The sequence below is a fragment of the Lipophrys pholis genome (genome assembly GCF_963383615.2).
Source record: "Lipophrys pholis genome assembly, chromosome: 15".
Classification (NCBI taxonomy): Eukaryota; Metazoa; Chordata; class Actinopteri; order Blenniiformes; family Blenniidae; genus Lipophrys; species Lipophrys pholis.
The window spans coordinates 25,241,237-25,263,202 of record NC_137642.1 but is presented as its reverse complement, the minus strand read 5'-3'; the positions used below and the strand labels follow the sequence as shown (position 1 = coordinate 25,263,202).

The following is a 21,966-nucleotide window of genomic DNA, read 5'->3' as shown; positions in this document are numbered from 1 at the left end:
TCATGCTGAAAGGTAATGTGGACTGAATTCATCCCATCTTTTTAATGGACCTGGCTTTTATTGACTGGATGAATGTTTATATCTCTGCACCTGGACTTGCAGGGAACATTTGGCTCACGTCCACGTCTGACAGTTAAAGCCTGTTTCATGCTTTCACGCATGCATTTGCAACAGTTGTGCACGTGCAGGCTGGCGGTGCAACTTTGCTCAAGGGCACCTTGGTTGACATGGACCAGGAGATGTTATTTATGCGTCTGGGTCCCCCTCCTCCTCCTAAACACCTCCCTGCATCGCCCGCTCTCTGTCACATCAGAGAAATCTGACGTGTTTTGCGCATTTCCTGCAGCGGCGGAGTGATGTCCAGGGGAAGTTCCAGCTCCGGCAGCTCTGGATGAGACCAGGCCCCGGTGTAAACCGAGCAACAGGAGTCCCGGTCCCACCCCCCACCCCACCCCCCCCCCCCCCCCCCCCCCCCCTCCCTCCCTCCCTCTCTCTCTCTCCTGTCCCCGCCCCTGCTGCGGTGCTTCCAGCCGCTGTCTGCGCACCGATGCGTCGCGACGCGCGGCCGCCGGCAGCAGCAGCAGCAGCAGCGGGCATCTGGATCTGGAGCCTCCCTCCCCGCACACGGCGCAATGCAACACGGCCAGGCGCGTCCCGGGAAGCCCGCTAACGCAGAGAACCATGACGGGGGCGACTCACATCTGGGGGCCTTGCTGAAAGCGATTCTACGTCTCTTTCTCAGTGCGTAATTCGTAGGATTTTGTTTGTTTGTTGTTGTTTTTTTTTTTTTCTTCTTCTTCTTTCGTCCGCCACCGGTTGATCAGACTGTTTCCCGTCTCGGATCGGATCGTCTTCGTCTTCGCCGTCATGGTGGTCTTCAACGGGCAGCTGAGGATCAAGATCTGCGAGGCTGTGGACCTGAAGCCCACCGCCTGGTCCCTGCGTCACGCCGTCGGACCCAAGACGCAGACCTTCCTGCTGGACACGTACATCGCCCTGAACGTGGACGACTCGCGCGTGGGCCAGACGTCCACCAAGCAGAAGACCAACAGCCCAGCGTGGAACGACGAGTTCACCACCGAGGTGCACGATGGCCGCAGGATCGAGTTGTCCGTCTTCCACGACGCGCCCATCGGCTACGACGACTTCGTGGCCAACTGCATCATCCAGTTCGAGGACATCCTGCACAACGGCAGCAAGCACTACGAGGAGTGGGTAAGACCCTCTGGTGGTGGTGGTGGGGGGTTCGAGGGGCTCGAGACCCTCGTGATCTGATTGGATCGAGCACTCACAACCACCAGCTATGAGTTGTGTGACAGTTTTTAGGAATCTGCTCTGAAATGAATGAAAACCGATTGGTTTGATCAACATCTGCAACATTTTCTTTAAAAGAAAAATGTCACCCTGAACTCTACCATTCATGAAACGTCTTTAGGTAATTAGATATACTTTAGATCTGAGCCACATAAAGTCCAATTTCATCTTGAAGGGGCCTGACCAGTGAAATAGTGCCAGAATAACCTTTAAAGTTCTTGTTTGTTGTGGTGTATCTATTTCTAACATATCTGATGAGGAGGTGCAAATCAGCTTGAGCAGAAATGCTGTTTTTCTTGTTGCTGAGAGTTTAGACTTTATTAGGAAAAATATCTCATAATATTTTCTTTGTTGCTGCAGCCAATCACCTCATGGTGAATTCAAGTAAACAAACAGAAATAGATCGTTCATTTGTAGGAATGTGGTGTCAAACACATTTTATTATATTGATATTATTATTAATATTATTATTAATATTATTATTATTATTATTATTATTATTATTATTATTATTATTATTATTATTATTATAGTTCATTGGTCAGAAACAGTCCAATTTCATCCTGAGTGAGCCGGACTGGTAAAATAGTGCCCTAATTATCTTTAAATTGAAACTTTGAGTTTTGTTGTTGTTGTGCAGAGTATGCGTACCTGAAGAAAATGACACAAAAACGGCAGAAAAATCACTAAAATGTCAACTTAAAGCCAATTTTAATAAAACATTCTGGTGGAACATACTGTGAAATGACTGTTGCATTATGGGTGTTTGTTTGTTTTTTTTCAAACTCACCCTGACAGCATGCAGGCCAGTTCATGGCAGCGTCACCAATATCTCAGTGTTGTGTCGCCACGCTTATGAAATCCATAAGAAAAAAAAGAGTTTGTCACCCCTGGTTTAGAACATGGGTTTTCAGCCTTGGTCGTAGAGATTGTCTGTCCTGCAGGTTTTAGACGTTCTAGTGTTTCAGTACACCAGAATCTATCGTCTGCCATCATCAAACTCATCAGAAAACCCACTGAAGAGCTTCTCATTGATAACCTTGTGGATATGAATATTATTTTGCTCTCTTGTCACAACCGTCATGAAACAACAGCACCAGCCAGATTTGCTGTTTATGCGTACAACGATGACTCAGCTAAAAAAATAAATCCATTTATCAGAACATATTGTAAAATATCTAAACCTATTTTCCTTTTTCCTCCAAAATTCTGTTCACAAACGAGAGTCTTGATGGCTGATTTTGGTGGCGTAAAGCCATAAAATATCACGTTTTCAAGAAAACAAGTTCTTCAAGCTCATCATTGACTGTGTAATAATTTAAGTGGTAATAGTATAATTTGGGAAAAACAGGTTAGGTTAGGTCCTCTATAAAATACTCACTGAATTTAACGTCTGAGTTCAATACTTTCAAGTTAAATGACCATTTAAAAAAAATATTAGCGTGAGAGAGTCCAGACTCAAAGAGTCGATTTACATAAGCACCTTATTATGAAAGTATATAGAAAAGAAATCAAGAGTGGCACCGCAAATCTGTGCGAGTTGTTTTTGAAGATGAAATACTGTGGAAGATCCTCGTGCCAGAAACGAATGAATGCTCCGGGACATGCTGCCTATTTAGTTGTCTTGGCTCGCTTCAGTGTCTTTGATGCCAAATTACATTGTCGTCGTCCTGCTGGCGTCCAAGAAATGAGAAAATATAAGTAGTAGTGAGACTTAGGTGTGTAATGTGGTGGCTTCGTTTGAGAGAGGTCCATCTACCTGCCGTTGGATGGATGGATGGATGGATGGATGGATGGATGGATGGATGGATGGATGGATGGATGGATGGATGGATGGATGGATGGATGGACAGTATAATAAAAGCCTCACCATGCTTTGCAATATGCCAGAGCCACAATGAGAACAGTGATTTTGGGGCATACGACAAATAGAATTACCCCGTTTTAACCCCAAAAAACCCCCCAAATGAAATATTCATAGAATTCTGACCATGTAGTCTAAATATGACAGAAAGTATTTGCTGACCAGAGTAAACAAACATATGTACACTGAACACTATGAACTTCAAATGCATGTACCACAAAGCAAGACCACGGGATTGCACTACGACACAGAGGCGTCCTTTGTATCTGCCTGTTTCTGAAGGAAACGGCAATTCATCAAGTTAATGTTGGGACTTTTCCCGCTGCCCTTCGGGATATTGGTTCATGTCATTATGTTGATTGAGGAGTTGGATTCAAAGAACATTTGGCTTTCTACTTCAGCTTTGACACTTTGGGATCATAAAGAGTTTTTATACTGGTTCCTTCTGACTGAGCTGAAAAGACTGAAGAGAAGAGCAATAAAGACGTAGACTCCCAGCAGTCTAAACCTACAGCAGCTTCATTACCGCCGCCAACCAAAGCTGGGCGACTAACTAAGTTGGCCGAGAAGGTTATGTTTTCGTCTGCTTCTATTTATTTATTTATTGGTTAGTATGTATGTATTTTACCAACTCTTTGCAAAAACTACTCCCCCGAATCGCATGAAATATTCAGGGATGATTTGTCATCATCCAAGGACCAACCCATTAGATTTTCAGACGTTAACAGCTAACTGTTTCCAAATAAATCCCCAAAAACTGCGACGGAATTTCCCATACAAAGCGGATGAGAGAGGCACCTCATGGAGGAGATCAAAGGAGATCAGCGTCTGTTGCCATGGAGACGCTCCCTGCTCAGCATTTCACACTACCTGACCTACCTGGTTAGCATCGATATGAGCTCACGGCTATCGTACTAACTAAACAAATGTGGCGTTGGCGAAGGTCTGCGCTCTACCGAGTGTAGCTCTAGTTAGGGTCTAACACCTCTTTAAATATGATCGGACATGGTTAAGAGGTTTAAAGAGGGATTTTAAATTCTATTCTTGTTTTAATTTAACAGGAAGCTCAATGAAGAGACGATAATGAGGAACTACAATCGTCTCCCCTGGAAGCAACAAAGGCGATGATTCATTTCTCAGAATCTTTCAACGTTTCTGAGTCTGTTAATGTTTAACCTGGCGTTGCATGTTGCCTATTCACACGTTCAGCAGACATAGAATGGCATTATCATGCATGTGAGGTCGCGTCTGCGTCCGGGGTACCGAACCGGAGCGAGATCTCGGGACTCTGCTGCCGCGTGAGCCGCTATCAGACGGGTCGTCCAACGGCTGCTCGCATGACGGCAAAAAAAAAAACTGCAGCTGAGAGGAGTTTACTGAGGGCTGCAGGCGACTGTGAGCAGGGTATTAAAGTACATAACATATAAAAGGAAGTGCGTGTGTGTGTGTGTGTGTGTGTGTGTGTGTGTGTGTGTGTGTGTGTGTGTGTGTGTGTGTGTGTGTGTGTGTGTGTGTGTGTGTGTGTGTGTGTGTGTGTGTGTGTGTGTGTGTGTGTCTCAGGGCATTTGCAATATATCGCAAATGTGTTGTAACCGCAGTATCAACTTGTACGGAAACACGATGAATGATGGTTTCATGCAAAGAAAAGATGAATTCACAAGAAATGTGCCAAGTCACAAGACAGCAAACCCAAACATGAGGGCAACTTCCCTATTAATTCATATCTAACTCCAGAGAGGAGAGCGTGTTCACGGGGTTTCTCCACCGACACTGTGGATCTCGTTACCTTTGGTTCGGCGGGAAGGGGGCGTGGCTCGGCCTCAAGCACGATGCACGCGGACATGAGGCGGCATGAAAAAAAAAAAGAAAAGCTGCTCATTGTTGTCCGAGGCCGCGAAAGCAGACGGGTGTTTGATTGCATTATTGATGAGGCCGTCGGGTCCATTAGAGACGACGCGGTGGGAGACATGAAAGAGGAGGAGGAGGAGGAGGAGGAGGAAACGGGACGAAGGAGTTGGGCGTGCGGCGGAGTCGGATCACAAAGCAAAGCTGCGGGATTCGTGTGGCGCTCTGGCAGGAAAGTTGAGGTTTTGGTTTTGCAGCGTGCCGGTTTGAAATGTACCGATGACTTATGTTAATATTGTTAAAATACTGTTCACTGTTGCCGCAGTTTATTGGGGTTTTTTTTGGTATCCAGGTACGATTGCTACGTTAGCGCGGCTTGTTTTGGATGTGGGAGCACAGGCGAAAACGCATCGTTTTTAGAGACGTTTTGAGTTTACACGGCGACGTTTTGAAAAAGATGTCTGTTTGCACAGAAACGGTCAAAAACACTGAAAACAGTGTGGAAGGACTGGCAAATGTCTGCGGTTTTCCGCCGAATTGGTAATTTTTGTCTAAATCCGCTTAAAAAATATTGGAGGAGAGCCGAGGGACCTTCATTTTACTGCTATCGTCAAGGATGAAGTTGGATCAGTGTCGAATCGTATCGGAAGCAAATGCTCCGCTACTGTCTCGCTAACAACAGGAAGTGAATCATGTCTTATACAAAGAATTGGCATACTGATCAGCGATTGGCTGAGAGAGGGAGCGATTACGACCAATGAGAATGAGAGTTTTATTTCACACCTCGCCAGAAATATTGCGCGCGGCCTGTTTTGAGATTGTGACATGGACGACAGTTTCTTCAGAAAGACTGTGTAAGATTCATTTCAGGGCTTCTTCTTATGTGGTTTTTGTACGAAATACAACTGAAATGGCGTCGACATGGACATTCTAGTGGACAGACGACCAAGTTACATTGGTATTGCGGTGGCTGTCAAAATAAAAGCATCAAGTCCCAGAAGAATCATGACACTCTAGAGGAAAATGTTGTTCTGATTGTCCATCTACTGAGCATGTGCAGAACAACTAGTTACTGCGGCCGTGGTGGCAGCGTTTCAGACAACTGTCATTCCCGCCCGTTTCCACGGAGACGGAATCGACAAGTTGTGTTGTCAGTGGCGCCGAGCTCCGTTGTTGTTGTAAACCGACTCTCAAAATGCAACGAAAGCTTTCTCTTTTCACGTGAAAGCGTCATTTGAAAACGGCGACCTTAGAGAGTCGGTCTCAGTTTAGATGGAAAATAGACCGTTTGAATAAAGTGAACCGAAGAACTGGAGGTGGACCAAATATAGGAAGTGATGCACTTTAGAAACCGCCAAAAACCTCCGCTGGTCAAAAAGCTATTCATGTTTTCACAGTCGAGATTCAGTTTTTCATGAAAAAAAATAGTGTAGCAGCAGTTCCTTCATCTGCGGTCTGAGAATATTTAACGTGGGGTGAAGCGATCACAGGAGAGGCCAGAAGGTTTGACCATCCCAGGTCGTCCATGTCCCCTTGAGGTATTATTTGGCACGTACCTCCTGTATTTGTATAGTGACCTACATCCTTAGTACCTTAATCTTTGTGTGGGGAATGTCCATGTCGCAGTCAGTCTAAAACAGCACTTTATAGAATTTCATTTCATTTTAAAATGCTTCTCCTTTTGTTAGTTGGTTATACGGGAGTTTGGGAGCGACCGTGGCCGGAGGATTTTAACACCTTTTTTCACAAAACAACATTATTTGCAAGCACATAAAACTGAACAAAACAATAGTGTGTGATTTTGCTCGTATTTACTATCAATGTTGAGTCTTTTTCAAAAGACAAAGCGAATGTCAGTGTGTCACTTTCCCATAATGGGTTGAGTCTCGGTGTGTTTTCTTAAAGGCTTAAAATTCAGGTTGAATCGGGTGTCGCTGTCTAATCCAGCAGAATGAGAGGTTTTTATGATCCTCGCCGTTTGGAGACGCTCCAACGGGCGGACAAGTCTCAACTTAAGCCGGCGTCTTGTATTATGTCATCTCGCACAAAGAGAAAGTCGATATCGTCTTGTGGGAACAAGACGGCTTGTGTAACTTCCTAACGTGAGCCTGCAGACCCTCCATCCCCCCCCGAACACAGATCCAGACCGACGTCTTCCCGGGCGTCTCGTCATACAGAGCGGCGCTCTCGTGGCGTTTCCAGGGTAATATCATCGAAAGTGCTGGTGTAATTAATGGGAAGGGAAACCGCGGCTAATGAGGTCAGAAACACTAAAAGAAAAAAAAAGAAAAGTGCCTCATTTGCACGGAGAGAACCGCGCCGGAGTCGAAGGCTGGAATCAATACGGGTTTGAAGTAATCAGTAATCACAGAGTCGATTAGCAGCAGGCGGTCGTGTGTCGTGTTGAAAACGACGTCCGTTTACACCATGCAGTTCGCGCCTCCGGCCACCAGTGGGTGCTGTTTGTTTTTGTCATGAATCCACACGGAACAATACGCTATACACTTTATTACTAATCTCTCCAACCATACAGCGCGCTTGTTTTATATTACTTTTCCATTCTATTTCACATTTTACTTCTAGCTTACCCTATTTCATTCTTTACTATTTATGTTTTCTGGCGTCGACCGGGCCTCGGGAACAGAATTTTGTACTTTCGTCCTTGAATCCTTGAATACAGAAGCAGGAACCTTTGAAATAAACATCTTGGGCAGTTTCCAGTGTCGGCTGTCCTGAAAAAAGAAAATAGTCGGGCCAACTTAAATGAATTGTTTCAATTGGTCACGTATAAATTAAACAAGTTTTTCAGACTTTACCTAATTCATTAACTTGAGTTCGAAGAACTTGATTCATCGAATCCGTCGAATTCAGTTTGGATGATTTTTCCTCCAACAAAGAAACTACAATAAAAGGTGAAATGAGAAAAATCAGGCATAATATCTTTAGAGAAGAAGTCTTATCGGGGAAAAAGGATGATCATTCACCATTTGCCACCATTAGAATGATCTTTACTTTGTGCAATCTGCTTCCAAACATTCCCGATTCTGTCCTTCTTAGTTTCTAAATCCAAATCTTTCAAAGGTGAATGGAAATGGTCACTTCTGCTTTCTGTTTGGAAAACAATAAATCTCTATTTAAATGTTGAGAATGTAGAAAGCAAACCAAGCTGAGCTCAAATGAAAGCCGTAGATATTTGTTATTTCTGGGTTCCCGTTGGGTCGCAGCTCTTCCTCTGCTCTGTTTAGAGAGGAGAGACTCTGCAGTGGAAAGTCACCGGCACGTGACGTGGAACCGCACAGTGTGTTCGCCGCCGCGCTTCAGTATACACAATATTTTTCAGGAGAGCCGTGCCACCTGTCCGCCGCCGCCGCAAAACAAGTCTTCCAGGAACAAGCACCCCCCCCCCCCCCCCAACCCCCTCCTCCCCCACCCCCCACACGGGGAGAGAGGACTTACTGTTAGTCAGCACTTTGTTTTCGTGCAGCTCTCGCTCTCTTTCTGTCACACTGTGCAGTCGACGCTCTGAAACTGAAGCTGCTGGGGAAATAATGAATAAAGTACCTGAGATGATTTGTTTTTCGACCACGTCATGAACAAAATATCAACGTTTTTTTTTTTTCTCTCTCTCCTTTTTTTTTTTAAACAAAAAAGTCATTTCATAAATAGGGTGAAGTATCTTTGATAAGATAAGATAAGATAAGATATCCCTTTATTTATCTCGCATGTGGAGAAATTTGCAGTGGTACAGCAGGATAGTACAGAGAAAGAAGCACACATAGCAGGAACTAAAAAAAAGCAGATAAAAATACAATATAATAGAAGAATATGCACACGGTGCCTATAAGTGTGGACATGTACAGAGAATGGGGGTGGATGTATTTTACATAGTAAATACGTTCTTATAGATTATTACAGTTATAGCTATAGTTTGGTCGTTTTAACAGTTGAAGCGTTGAAGCGTTGCTGTCTGTCATATTAGAACTAACGATGAACAACACTGTGCCGCTCACGTCTTTATATAAAGTCTGTGACTGTTGTCGTGATCAAAGCTTATTTTGTCAGTATAATATATGTGTTGCACTGAAAACAAGTTCCAATTGATTAATAGTCTCAATTTAACGTTATCATGGGGATTTAAATGCTTCGGAGAAAAATCCTCCTCCTGACCTGCTGAACTTCTCTGGCGTCGGTCTTATGTTCCGTTTACGGTTTTGCGGTTCCAGGGTAATGTTTTGAAAGCGATGTCAGTTTAAATGGAAACGGCGGAATCGCATGCCAGGTGCTATTGGTGGTTTTCATCATGAAACCACACACACACACACACACACATACACACACACACACACACACACACACACACACACACACACACACACACACACACACACACACACACACACACACACACACACACACACACGAGAGAACAATACAGTATAAACATTAACAATGGGAGAACACGGACAGACGAAAAAGTTGGATTGTTATGACGGTGACTGTCAAAATAAAACCACCAAGTCCCAGGAGCTGTTGGACTGGGAGTCATGACACTCTGGACGCCGCCATTGATGTTATTGTCCATCTACTGAGCATGTGCAGAAAAACTATTCATTATGGCCGTATAGCACATGTGCAGTAGCAGCATTTTAAAAATGTTGCTTTCCCCCCCCCCCCCCCCCCCCCCCCATTCGCACAGAGCTGGAGCGTTTTCATAGAGTTGCATTTTCACCCGTTTCCACAGAAACTGAGTCGGAACATTTTCAGAAAGTTGCGTTTTCACCCCGTTTATATGGAGATGGAACGTTTTCAAAAAAGTTGCATTTTCACCCCATTTCTACGGAGTCGCAACATTTTCGAAAAGTTGTGCTCACCCGCAGTAGCAGCATTTCAGAAAAGCATAGCATTCCCCCCCGTTCCAATGGGGGCGGAGCGTTTTCGAAAAGTTTCACTTTGGGAGCCGCTTTGAAAAAGTTTCATTTGCAGTGGCTCCGTGCACCGTTGCCGTGGAAACGGACACCCGAGACACAAGTAAAATTTCCTGAAAACGTTGCGTCAACGAGACACAAAGACTTCAGTCTCTCTGTGTGTCTTTTTTAAATCCCTAAAATTATTAAAGTGTTTAAAAGACGACTGGTTAATGGATGCAACAGCGCGAAAAGTTGTGACCGTCAGATCAATCGCGGCCGCCCTCTCTGGCGTTGCCATTCAGAAGCAGACGGCTCACTTCAACGCCCTCATTGTCTCTGGGCCTCCCCTCGCTCGCCCTCGCTCGCCCTCGCTCACCCTCTCTCGCCTGTTCAGCAGGAACTGCCAGACACATGATGTCTTTCTCTCTCTCTCTCTCTCTCTCTTTAATGACAAGCTCTCACAAGGCGATGGCCTGAGCTTGAAATAACCACCTTTCCTTTTTCCCCTCTCTCTCTCTCTCTCTCTCTCTCTCTCTCTCTCTCTCTCTCTCTCTCAATCTCATCAAAATGCCACCGATCAGGCGCGTTGCCGAAGTGCTTTTAATTCAATAGTCGGGTTAATTAAAAGTTCTCACTGGGAAAGTCAGAAGCACGCCACTGCGAGTCGTCACCGGCGCCGTCCATCACAGTTGTCATACCGTCGCATGTCGTTCTTCACGCAGGGCTTTCTTGGATTCCCGCTTTTTTTCTCGCCGATTCCGCGAGCCGGTTGATAAATGTCAGCTGTCGACAGACTTTGTGTGGGCTTGCAGGAGAAATGTGACCCGTGAATATCTAGCGTTTGTTTTTTTTTGTTTTTTTTTTTTAAATGTCGTCAGCTTGTACTTGTCTAAATTTGGTTTGAGAGTTTCGGCCAACTGAAATATCTGCTGATGTTGCGATTTCTTTCAGCCAGATTGTTTACGGTAACACTCGTACCTCCACACACACACGCACACACACACACACACACACACACACACACACACACACACACACACACACACACACACACACACACACACACACACACACACACACACACACACACTTGAAGCCACGAACAATAAATCATTTTTTCAGACGCTTTTTATTCCAAGTCTCCTTACTTTGTGATTTCAGACTCGATGCTTTCCAACCGTCTGTCTTTGTAATGTTTCATTCTGAGCCGCGCGTTACTCAGGACAAGGTCGCGTTCGTCCATATTTTTTCCATCTCAAATCAGCGGGAAAACAACATAGAAGCTCGCGGAGCCGCTGTGTCTTTCTGTCCCGTTGACTGGGTTGACAGCTAGCATTAGCATTAGCATTATCCAAAGCTTTTCTTGAAGTGAATTCTCGATCGCCGGACGAATCTCAACCTGAAGTGACTAGTCTTGATCGGAAATTTCGCGTAAACACATCAGATCAATTCCTCATGAAAATTCTCAGACTCTCAGGTCATTACAGCAGTATTTTATTTATAAACACTTCATTTCAACCTCGAGAAACGACGGGAGAGGATGAAATGTGCTCGAGAGCCAATGAGAATCTGAACGTCTCATGCACATTTGGCCAATCGGAAGAAGCCGTAGGAGCAACGGGAGAATCTGTCTGAGGTCAAATATGGTGTGAAATACCAAATCAGCAGACGTGGTGTGAATGTGATGTGATGAAACGTAAAACACAAAGAAAAGGGAAGTTTCTTAGCTTCATAGTCGTCATGATGTTGGTTGAAAGATTTAGTTGCTGCACAATGTATCGTGAATCGTTATCCATCCATCCATCCATCCATCCATCCATCCATCCATCCATCCATCCATCCATCCATCCATTCATCCATAACATTTCAAAATATCAAAAAGATTCACAAAACCTGTGCAAACAACTTATAGATGGATTTAATTTGCTTGACCTTGACTGAAGTTGGAGACACAAAAACCAAAGAATTGTGGGGGGAAAAAACCCCCAACAAGTTCACCTGTTTGACTTTTACCTCACGGCTGATCCTACGCCTGCTGTTCCAAACAGGTTGGACCGATTCTAAAACTAAATGTCAGATGAGACGGAGCGAGGTGGAAGTAGAGACGATGAGGCGTGTGGGATGGAAACCTTTAGCCGATGTCGGCTCACATTAATCAGACAAGAGGGATATTTTGTTGGAGTGTTGAGTAGTCGTTTCTCACATGATGTCAAGAGGAAATGCATAAATAAATTGAATAAACAGTCATCACTGGTGCCGGTGATCGGCACGCAAGCACTTCAGGTGTAAAGAGATACTTCACGTAATTATTATTATTATTTATTTTTTTATTTTTAAAGCACTCATCTTCCTCTCTAAACAGACTCTCTCGGTGTTCAGGCCCGCGGCGTAAGGCAAAGTGCTTGTAAAACTATTGATTTGGAGACGCGTACCAGAGAATCGGGCCACGACTGTCGGTAGCATCGGTGGCGGCGGCGGAGCAGGGTGACGGTGCTCGCTCACATTTGTCCGTAATGAGTGTTCCTCTGCGAGTGGATGCGTGTGGACAGATACTGGATGTGGAGTAAATGTCCCACAGTCGTGGATTAAAACACGATTTGGAAGTTTGCTTCACTTACGCTCCTCCTGTAAAGAACAGAGACGGTAACGACCCTCAAGTCAGAGATAACTAGAGCTACGCTCGGTAGAGCGCAGACCTTCGCTGGATTACTCATTTGGATGAGTGTCTCTTTTGTACATGTTCGGAAATAAATGAATGAATGAATAAACGTGTAGACGGGGCCTAAATTGGGTAAAACTGTATAAAAGACGGACGGATTGATGGATGCTTCTGTAAGTTGAGCAGTCGGGGAGCCGAGCGTGTGGATTTCTCCATACTGTACATCTTCTTATGAGGGCGGTGAAAAAAATAAGATTTGCCATCACCGTTGCACAGATATCGAGCTTTGGGAATCCCACATTTCTCAGGAGGGCACCGGCAAAGATCTGGAGAAGACGTGATCGAATAACAAGCGGTTGATTCTTCTACACGCCGGATACAGGAAGTGTTAAGTTGCCTTTTGTCCTCAAACTGCAGTCATTCATAAAAAAAAACAAAAAACCTCAACAAGAGAAAATCTCATCCCACAAATACATGTTTCAAAAAGATTTGGCACCATTTAAAAAGAAAAAGAAATTGAAGTTTATATTCAAGACGGCAGCGTTTAAACAAAGAAATAATCCACCAAACACCAACCGTCTCACTTCTTTTGCCGATTACAACAATGGAAATCTGTAATTAAAAGAGAGAAAAGACTCGACTTTGTCATTGTGGGAGTGTCTCTTTTCCCAGACGCCATCCTCGTGGCGTCGCCGAGCGTTCGTGTGCGGTTCGCACGGACGGCGGCGGACACGTGGAGGAAAAAAAGTCCACGGAGACGATATTAACAAGTGTGACACGCCACAAGGTTTTTTTCTCCACGCGAATGAGGGCCGCCGCCGCCGCCGTGTAAACCGCAGCGTGGCGTTTGCTCCAGTCATCTGAGGAATGCCGCAGCTTTTGTTCTCGTGCAAAAGACGCTTGTGCAGCGGGAAAGGTCAAAACACAAGAGCGGCTTTTTTTTTTTTTTTCTTTTTGCTGCACCCATTCTGGACCGCCAGTGCTCGAGTGTTTTGCCCAAAGCACTTAAACAGAACATTGTCTGCTGCCGCGCTCTGGGCTAAACGGTTAACCCTTTAACAGCTCCGGGTGAAACGACTGGACGCGCTCTTGTTTGTGTAGCTCTGGATCTAGGGAATTATTGCGGGAATAGTCATGGAAAAGTGAGAAAGGATTGAGCGCGTTTCGCGTTACGTGGCATTAGAATGAAACCGCTGCTCAGAAATGAATCAGAGATTTCACCAATTCATTGAATTGATGATATTTACTTGTTTGCAAAATGACCAACAAGTAAATATTATCAATGAAAATGGAAAGTGAGTCTCTCACCCGCTTTGTATGGGACATTTTTTCACAGTTTTTTATGATTCATTAAAAAACGGTGAGCTGAATCATTAACAAAAGTCGGCGCAACCCTACTCCCTAACATTCTGCATGTTTTGATATACTTTTTGTGTTCGTGCTCCCAACGGTGCGGGACTAGTTACTCAAAAAATTATTAATAAATTAAATGGCCGCCGAGGATAGTAATCTGTGCTCCTTTTTAGTTTTACTTTGTAGTTCCGATGTACTAAAAGTTTGCACATTAAAAAAAAAAAAAAAGGCGACACAGGATTTTGCACCAACACATCTGGGTCTGAGAATCTCACACTGTCAATTTAGCCTCCGTTTACAGCCATTGTTGTCATTGTCCGTCGACTGAGCATGTGCAGAAGAACTGTTTATTACGGCCTATTTAAGGTGCGCATGTGCAGTAGCAGTGTTTCCGCCGTCAACGAGGACACGGGCCCCGAGTGTTTCTAAAATGTTTTCAGTGGCTGGCGGGTCAACAGACGCCCCAAAACTGCGTAAAGTTTGAAATCTTCATTTGAAATCTGTATTTTGGTTCCATTTAGCGAGTTGAAGAGGTGTTTAAGGACCCTGGATCGTACAAAAACTCACGCTCCTGTTAAAAATGGACTCGCAACCTAAAGATTTGCTCGGGTTTGTGGATTTTCTCCCGAATGGACTCATCAACGCTTCTATTGAAAGATTCCAGGAGCATTTCTCGTCAACTCTGGCAATGGAACAGGAAATGAATGAATTGCGTGTCTGTATTGTCAATGAACAAGTAAAAGTTCAGTCCTTAAAGTGCAATGGTGAAAGATTTATGTGAAAACAAGAGAGTACATGGGTCCATGTCACACATGCCAAACATCCTTATTGTGAAATAAAGTGCAACTAGAAAATGCTGAATCATGAATATTGAAAGAAAAGGAAAATTTGAAAGAAAAGAATAAAAGGACAAAAGGTAAAAAAATAAAAACAACAACATTGAGCTATGTTCTGAATAAAATATGCTCTTCGGCAAAGAAAATAATAAAATACTCGCTATCCAAAATTTGCTGGAATTTATGAATTTAGTCTATAATGTACAAAAAAATATATGTTTGGATGCAAAAGGAAAATATAAAAAAAAAATACACTACTTGAAAAGTGTGAACAGGTGAAGTCAACTCTTTACATTTCAAGGCCCAACTTCGTAGAGGTTCTCAAATTCTCCCACTTCATGATGTCGACCTTCCAGTTTGAATGACGTATTAAAGACTGTGTTTTCCACTAAGACCTGGATGCGATAGATTCCCGCTCAGAGCGACTGAAACGTTTCTACTGCAGCTTCTTCTGGCTTCCTGAGCATCTGTCAACTCTCTTACAGACAGAACATAGAGGAAGCGCTCCGACCTGCTCCCTTCTCGACCCTGTTTCCCTGCGGGCCGTAGTAGAGGGGCGTCATCTGTCCGGGCCGGAGGAAGCAGAGCTCTGTTTATGTGTGTGTGTGTGTGTGTGTGTGTGTGTGTGTGTGTGTGTGTGTGTGTGTGTGTGTGTGTGTGTGTGTGTGTACGTGTGCATGGCTCTAAAAATAGTGGCTGTGTGTTTGAGTCACACGGTAGGCCCTACTTCCTGTTTTCACTGTCCCAAGTTTACTTCCCAGCGAAGGAAGAGAAGGATGGCTTTCCAGAGGCTTCAAGCCGGGAGAACAGTCTGAAATGTTGTGAAAATACGAATCGAGATCGAACGTACAAACAGGATCTTGCATTCGGGAATCTCAGGAAATTTCGGCGACGCTGAGACATAAAAAAAAAACAAAAAAAAAAAAAATGGGTATCTTTCGTGAAATATAGATGCTGGAAATACGCGTTTGTCTGAGTGTAAAGAGGAATTTCCTTCAGAAAGGTTTTGATGACGTGTTTTGATGAACTAAAACTGATTCATTTCCCTCATGTGGATTCTGGTAGAGGAACTTTAAAGGTGATATAAACCCTCACATACAGTGAATACGATCATTATATTGTATGTGTGTATATAGATATATATATAAGTCTATATCAGATAACGTTCTTACTGTTATATTTACATATATAATACTAACTATTCTTAATACAGAAAGATAATTATTTAATATCGTAGAAGGGCAGGATTTGATAAGTGTACTTCTTCCGACCCATATACGAGGTGTGTGTGTGTATTTATGTTAAGTATGTGTGGGTATATAATATAAAATACTCGTCCACAATAAAACAGTTATAATAGTTATACTGTAAAGGTGGTTAAAAGAGGCTGTAGTTTATTTTATTTAGCGACGGAATTATACGTTTCCCTGCAAACAGGATGTGAAAAATAACAAACAAAACTGTGGCTCGATGTTTTTGCATTTTTTTTGCGTACATTTGTGGATTAATTGGCGCTCTGCCCGCTTCATTGTTTAATAAAACTGTTTATTCTGGCTTTAGCACCTCACTTCAGTTGCGCTGTGGCGCGTGTGATGCAACTATTGGCCGCTGGCTTCTTCTCCTGCTGTGCCGGTAGCTTGCAGCCACAGGAGGCTCACTACTGCCACACTGTGGTGACTGCGAGAACAGATTGGTAGAAAGTATGAAAAAGCAAAAAACTAAAACGGGCAACTTACAGGGCAAAAAATGTTATTAACCAGCAAATCAATGACTAAATTAATTGACAAGTATTTTAATAATTGATTTAGACTGATTAAATCAATCCGTTGATTCAGTCCTAGAGGAGTACTGCGATTATGATTTTACAGGTTTTTGTGAATTAATTGCAATCAGTCTTTTATTTTTTAAATCTCTCCTCTTATATTTGTAGAGCAGGACTCCACAGTTCACTCTGCCTTCTTCGATACGTAAATAGTACATGTTGATATCACGATAAAATCATTAAATGACTAGCCACCCTAAATTAAATACTTTTTTTTCTCCATCTGGTTTCTATAGAATATTATTTGTTCTTCAAAATAGAAGAAAAAAAGGTGGAAAATTCACTTTGCTTTTAAAGTATATTCATTTTGCAGTTAAGTTGTAAATAAACAAAGAAAAAGTTTAGAAAGCAGGAAGCAAACATAATAAATATAATATTATTAAATGTTCCAATCAAGTGTCTTTAATCTTTGCATTTAAAACAAAGAACTACATGCACCAGTTGCTTCAAATGGAATCTGAAGCTTGTTAAAAGTGAGGAAAAAACAAATAGGATTACAAGAATTACATCCAACAGGCATGGGAAGATGAATCAAGGTGAGCGTGACTCCTGGAAACTGATTTCCTGAACAGTTATTAGGTTCCTTCCTGCCTAAACATTCTGACTCATTAAAAGGTCGCACAGTTTGAACCTGGAGACGTGTTCTGGGTCTGAGTGAGAGTCGATGTGTAAATCGACGAGCTGCATGTTCACGTGCACATCGACACGGAAAGGTCTGTCTCGGGGTGGTTTGCATTTCCCTGTAGATTTCTTTAAAGATGCAGCCGGCCACATGACTCCAGCTTGACTGAAGCTCATGTGATGCTATAAAAGCGTGTGTGTGTGTGTGTGTGTGTGTGTGTGTGTGTGTGTGTGTGTGTGTGTGTGTGTGTGTGTGTGAGGCATGCGACAGTGATTTAGTTAAAGACGGAGCTCCTCCACATGTGACTTTGATGATTTGATTTGAAACTAAAAACTCGATAGTAAAGATGTCGGAGCAGCTGCAAGCTCCAAAGGCCCCGTTGCTATGGAAACCAGGGTTGTCAATCAGAGGGCCCGCGGACCAACAACTGAAAAGCAAAACCTCCTGCAGTTCCCAATCCGTCCACTGGGAGTCCCAGGGAATCAGGACTTGAGAAGGACAAGGACCCGAAAAAAGTTGAGGAACGAGCACCGTTCCCGTGTAAATCGCGCACCCAAAACGCTACGGAAGGTTTTTTTGTTTTGTTTTCACTTGAAACAAACGTGTGAACGAGGCCTAAACATCACCGTGCGATCGAATCGCGTAAACGAGGCGAGCTAGCCTCTTCCTGTTGCAGGAGCAAAAACTGTTCTGACACCGGGAGGCTCTCAATCACAAAATAATGTGATATAGCTACCGAACATGACAAGGGATTAAAGTACACAAAAAACCCAACTAAAAACACAACAAAACAGGCTAGCTTGCGCTGCTATCCGCGGCAGCGGATGTGTATGTGTGTGTGTAGATTGTCTTTCTCGGAGAGTCAGCCGAAACCCAAAGAAGTGCACGACGACCGTGTCAGTCTGGGTCTCAAATGTTAAACATCTGTCCAAATAACCATTACATATTACAAACTTTGCATTTCTGCAGAAGCTTTAGATTTATCTTCCTGCTGGAGCTTTTTTTTTTTTTTTTTTTTTTTTTTTTTTTTTTCTCCTTAAGCAGTTTGTTTTTTTTTCCTCCGGAACAGATCCAGACACATCCAGTAATTAGTTTTGTCAACTTGTAAATCCAGCAGTGAGTTTGTTTGTCTCTCGCTCTCTCTCTCTCAGACACACACACACACACACACACACACACACACACACACACACACACACACACACACACATACACACACACACACACACACACACACACACACACACACACACACACACACACACACACACACACACACACACACACACACAGCCTGGTGTTTATAAAGGCCAAACGGCTCCAGTATAAATCTTTAAGAGAAGCTAATAGCCGACTAATGCTTCAGGTATGTTTTGAGTTAGTGCCTGGGGGGAGGACAGTATGATCTAGTGTGTGTGTGTGTGTGTGTGTGTGTGTGTGTGTGTGTGTGTGTGTGTGTGTGTGTGTGTGTGTGTGTGTGTGTGTGTGTGTGTGTGTGTGTGTGTGTGTGTGTGTGTGCGTGTGCAAACCGTTCAAAGCAATTTGTTCGAGACAACTGGAAAAAGTCCAACATATAGCGTGTGTGTGGGTGTGTGAGGCGGTGTAACCATAAAGAGAGACAAATGAAGTGTGAATATGTATATAATATATAATAATAATATATGTGTGCGTTATGGAGCTCAGTTGTGTCTCTGTTCTGTTTCCCCTGCCTCTTTGCTGGGGGTTTCTTTGCTGCTCTCACAGTCTCACCCGGTGACAAGTAGAAACAAAAACCAAAAAAAAACGAGGCTGTAACTTTTCCAACTCGTAGGAACTTTTGTTGACGCCGGACGAAGACGCGAGAGGGACGGACTCGCGGCTGCGCCGTCAGTCAAACACGCAATAATACCGCTGATCATCACAATCGTGAAAAGAGGTGCGACAAACTTTCTCCTGTTTGGACAAATTTGGAATCATTTTTTTGGTCGCGTGGAAATTAACGCAGAACAAGCTGGGAACACTAGTTCTCATCTGTTTTTAGAGGGACCACTTCTGTGGTAACACCACGATTAGATGCTGATTAATTAGTTAAGGTCAATAAGATATCAAAAAAAATCATCATTTAACAGTGGCCTGATTGTTTCTTTGAAAACCTTCTGCACGTTTCGGTGTTTCCTTCAGAGTTGCTCCTCCTCCTTAATCGTGTCATCAGGGAGTCAGTTAGAGGTTAATGCACATGTTTCTCACTTTCTTCTCTTTTTCCAGACAACGGCCTCTCTCTCTCTCTCTCTCTCTCTCTCTCTCTCTCTCTCTCTCTCTCTCTCTCTCTCTCTCTCTCTCACTCTCTCTCGCTCTCTCCATCTGTGACAAACCACAACCGCATCGTTCCCTCTGCAGATGAACTCACTCCGTAAACATTCGAAGCTGAGCTTCGTTGGCAGCGCAGCTTTTTCTGTTGCTTAAAAACCAAAAAGTCGTCGACTCGAGGGTGAACAGAGATGCACCCGGAGCGTACTATTTAGTGTAAATATCCCCAATACCTCACTATACAGAACACTCTCATTCATTTTTACCTTCCAACGATGCAGTCGAGGAGTTTTGGGTCATTTTCTTGACTTTTTGACTCGTAACTAAAGAAGAATATGATGCTGTGAAATCCTGGTCGTGGTAAAAACTTTCATCAATCACCGGCAGCTTTAGCAGATATTGTGACTTTATGTCGAACTTGATCCAATTTGTAATCCTATGAGAGCCAAAAGTAGTGTGGGTTCGTCATTATTTGCACACGTATTGTATTACTTCAGTTGAAATAAATAAAGACATTTTTCTGGATTCGTGGTTGGGCATTACGATAAAGTTGCTGTCAAACATCAATGGAGCCGATCCTTGTTTATTGGGTAATTGATGGACACATAACAGGGTAAAGCAGCATGTGTTCATCCACCAAATAGTAACATGGAACCAGAATTATTGGTTAACAGCATTGAGCTGAAATTAAATGAGTTAGTTCAAGAATGAATCATTCAATGTAAATTCACTGGTTCTGATTGTAACTAAATTAAAAGTGAGTAACTAACTAAACAAAATGCCTGTAACTCTTTTGAAGTTGAGCAACTGATTTTTTATTTTCTTTGCCATGCAAACACACTAAGATAGTCTCAAAATACACCCAAAACCTGTCTGCAAACATCCCAAAACCACCCTCAAACTAGTCTAAAACCAAGTCTAAAGTTAGTCTAAAATCAGCAGCTGAAAACTGGTTCAGTGCAAACCTGAAACTCGTGTGAAATCAAATCAACAACTAACCTGCAACAATTAAACTCGTCTAATGTAGATAAAAGAACGAGTCTGAATTCAGTTCAAAATGTCTCTGCTACTGGTTTAAAGTTTGAAACTAACTAAGAACCTGACTAAAATCAAGTCAAAACTAACCTAAGAGAAATATTTACAACCAGACAAGCCTGAAACTAGTGTGAAATTAATTAGTTTTAAAGACATAGAATGAACCTTGTTTCAATTCCAGGTTTAAACTAGACAAATAAATGAAAAAAAAAATGGCACAAATTGAGTTTACTTCTAACTTAAATGGGCGATGTAATGCAGTTTTTCATAGGTCTCTGAGGTCAGAAAATGTTGGACTCCAAGTTTATTGACCCAAATCCAGCATTTCTCTGATTTTCAGCCATTTGAATATTGGCTCCTATGAGCTGTGTGGAGAATCAGCTGTCTGTCGGTCTCCGCCTGCACCACGGCCGTCTTGGGAAGAGAAGGAACTTTTATACTCTGGTGGTACCGTGAGCCAACGTTTACGTTCTATCTATCGCCGCGGCTCGTACAAACGCTGTTTTTCAACCAGACCCGTTTGAACCAGAAAGAGAAGCTCCTGAAGACGTCCAGACTCTGGATGGAAACTTAAAAGTATTCTGTCTCTGAACATGTTACTTGGTTTGGTCGTTTGGTTTGTTGCAGTTACTACCAAGCCGCTAACGCTAGCTCCTGTTAGCCATGAGGCTCACCGCGGCGGTTTTTCATGTCACACTGAATTTCTTCAGCCTGTTGCTCTGCGTGGAACTTAGAACGTTTTTCTTTCAAGCAGCACATCACACCTCTCATGTTGAACGTCTCCGGATATCGTTTGCTCAAACTGAGCGACAGTCATTGAGCTACGTTAGCTGCCGTGCTAATGCTAAGCAGACCTGCACAGTGAAGCAAAACTAAATAAAAAAAAATCACTTACAGTTCACAACGTTTGTAGTTGAGTCGAGGACGGTTGGCACAGATCCAGGCTTTAATACAGTTTTGTTTTTGTTTTTGTTAGCGACGGCAGCGTTCTATTAGCTCATGTTGCACACATGGAAAGTTTTGTTGGTGAATTTCCATCAACAATAAAATCGATCCACTGGGCCTTCAGAGGCTCAGAACAAGGGAGTAAAAATAAACTTCTCTGCTCGTTGATTCAGCCGACAATAGAGTAATTACTGTATTTAAGCACACCTACAGGTGGGCGAGTCAAAGAGAGAGAGCCTAGCGTGATTGTGATTGGTCAAAGCCCTCTGTGACGAAGAGCAGGGCTGATTTCTGATTCGCTCGTTGGAGCACACGTTCTCTAAAAAGTGGAACAAGCCAGTGAGAGTGATGACCAGACTTTCTTCACCTGTGGAGCCTCATTCGCAGGTATGGACGTGATTATTACTGTTAGAAAACCAATAGAAAGTGAATTTGGCATAATCTGGCTCCTTCAAAACAGATTTACACAACTAGACTC

At 43.2% G+C, this 21,966-nt stretch overlaps 1 protein-coding gene across 1 annotated transcript in view; it reads left to right on the top strand.

Moving 5' to 3' along the window:
• Positions 1–867: 867 nt before the first annotated feature.
• LOC308120500 (protein kinase C epsilon type-like) overlaps positions 868–21,966 on the top strand; it is a gene marked incomplete at both ends in the record, with an annotated part of 67,292 nt that continues 46,193 nt past the window's right edge. Inside the window, one exon of the mRNA XM_080481132.1 lies at positions 868–1,215. Within this exon, the coding sequence (XP_080337258.1) occupies positions 868–1,215 (348 nt within the window). The remainder of the gene's footprint in view (positions 1,216–21,966) is intronic.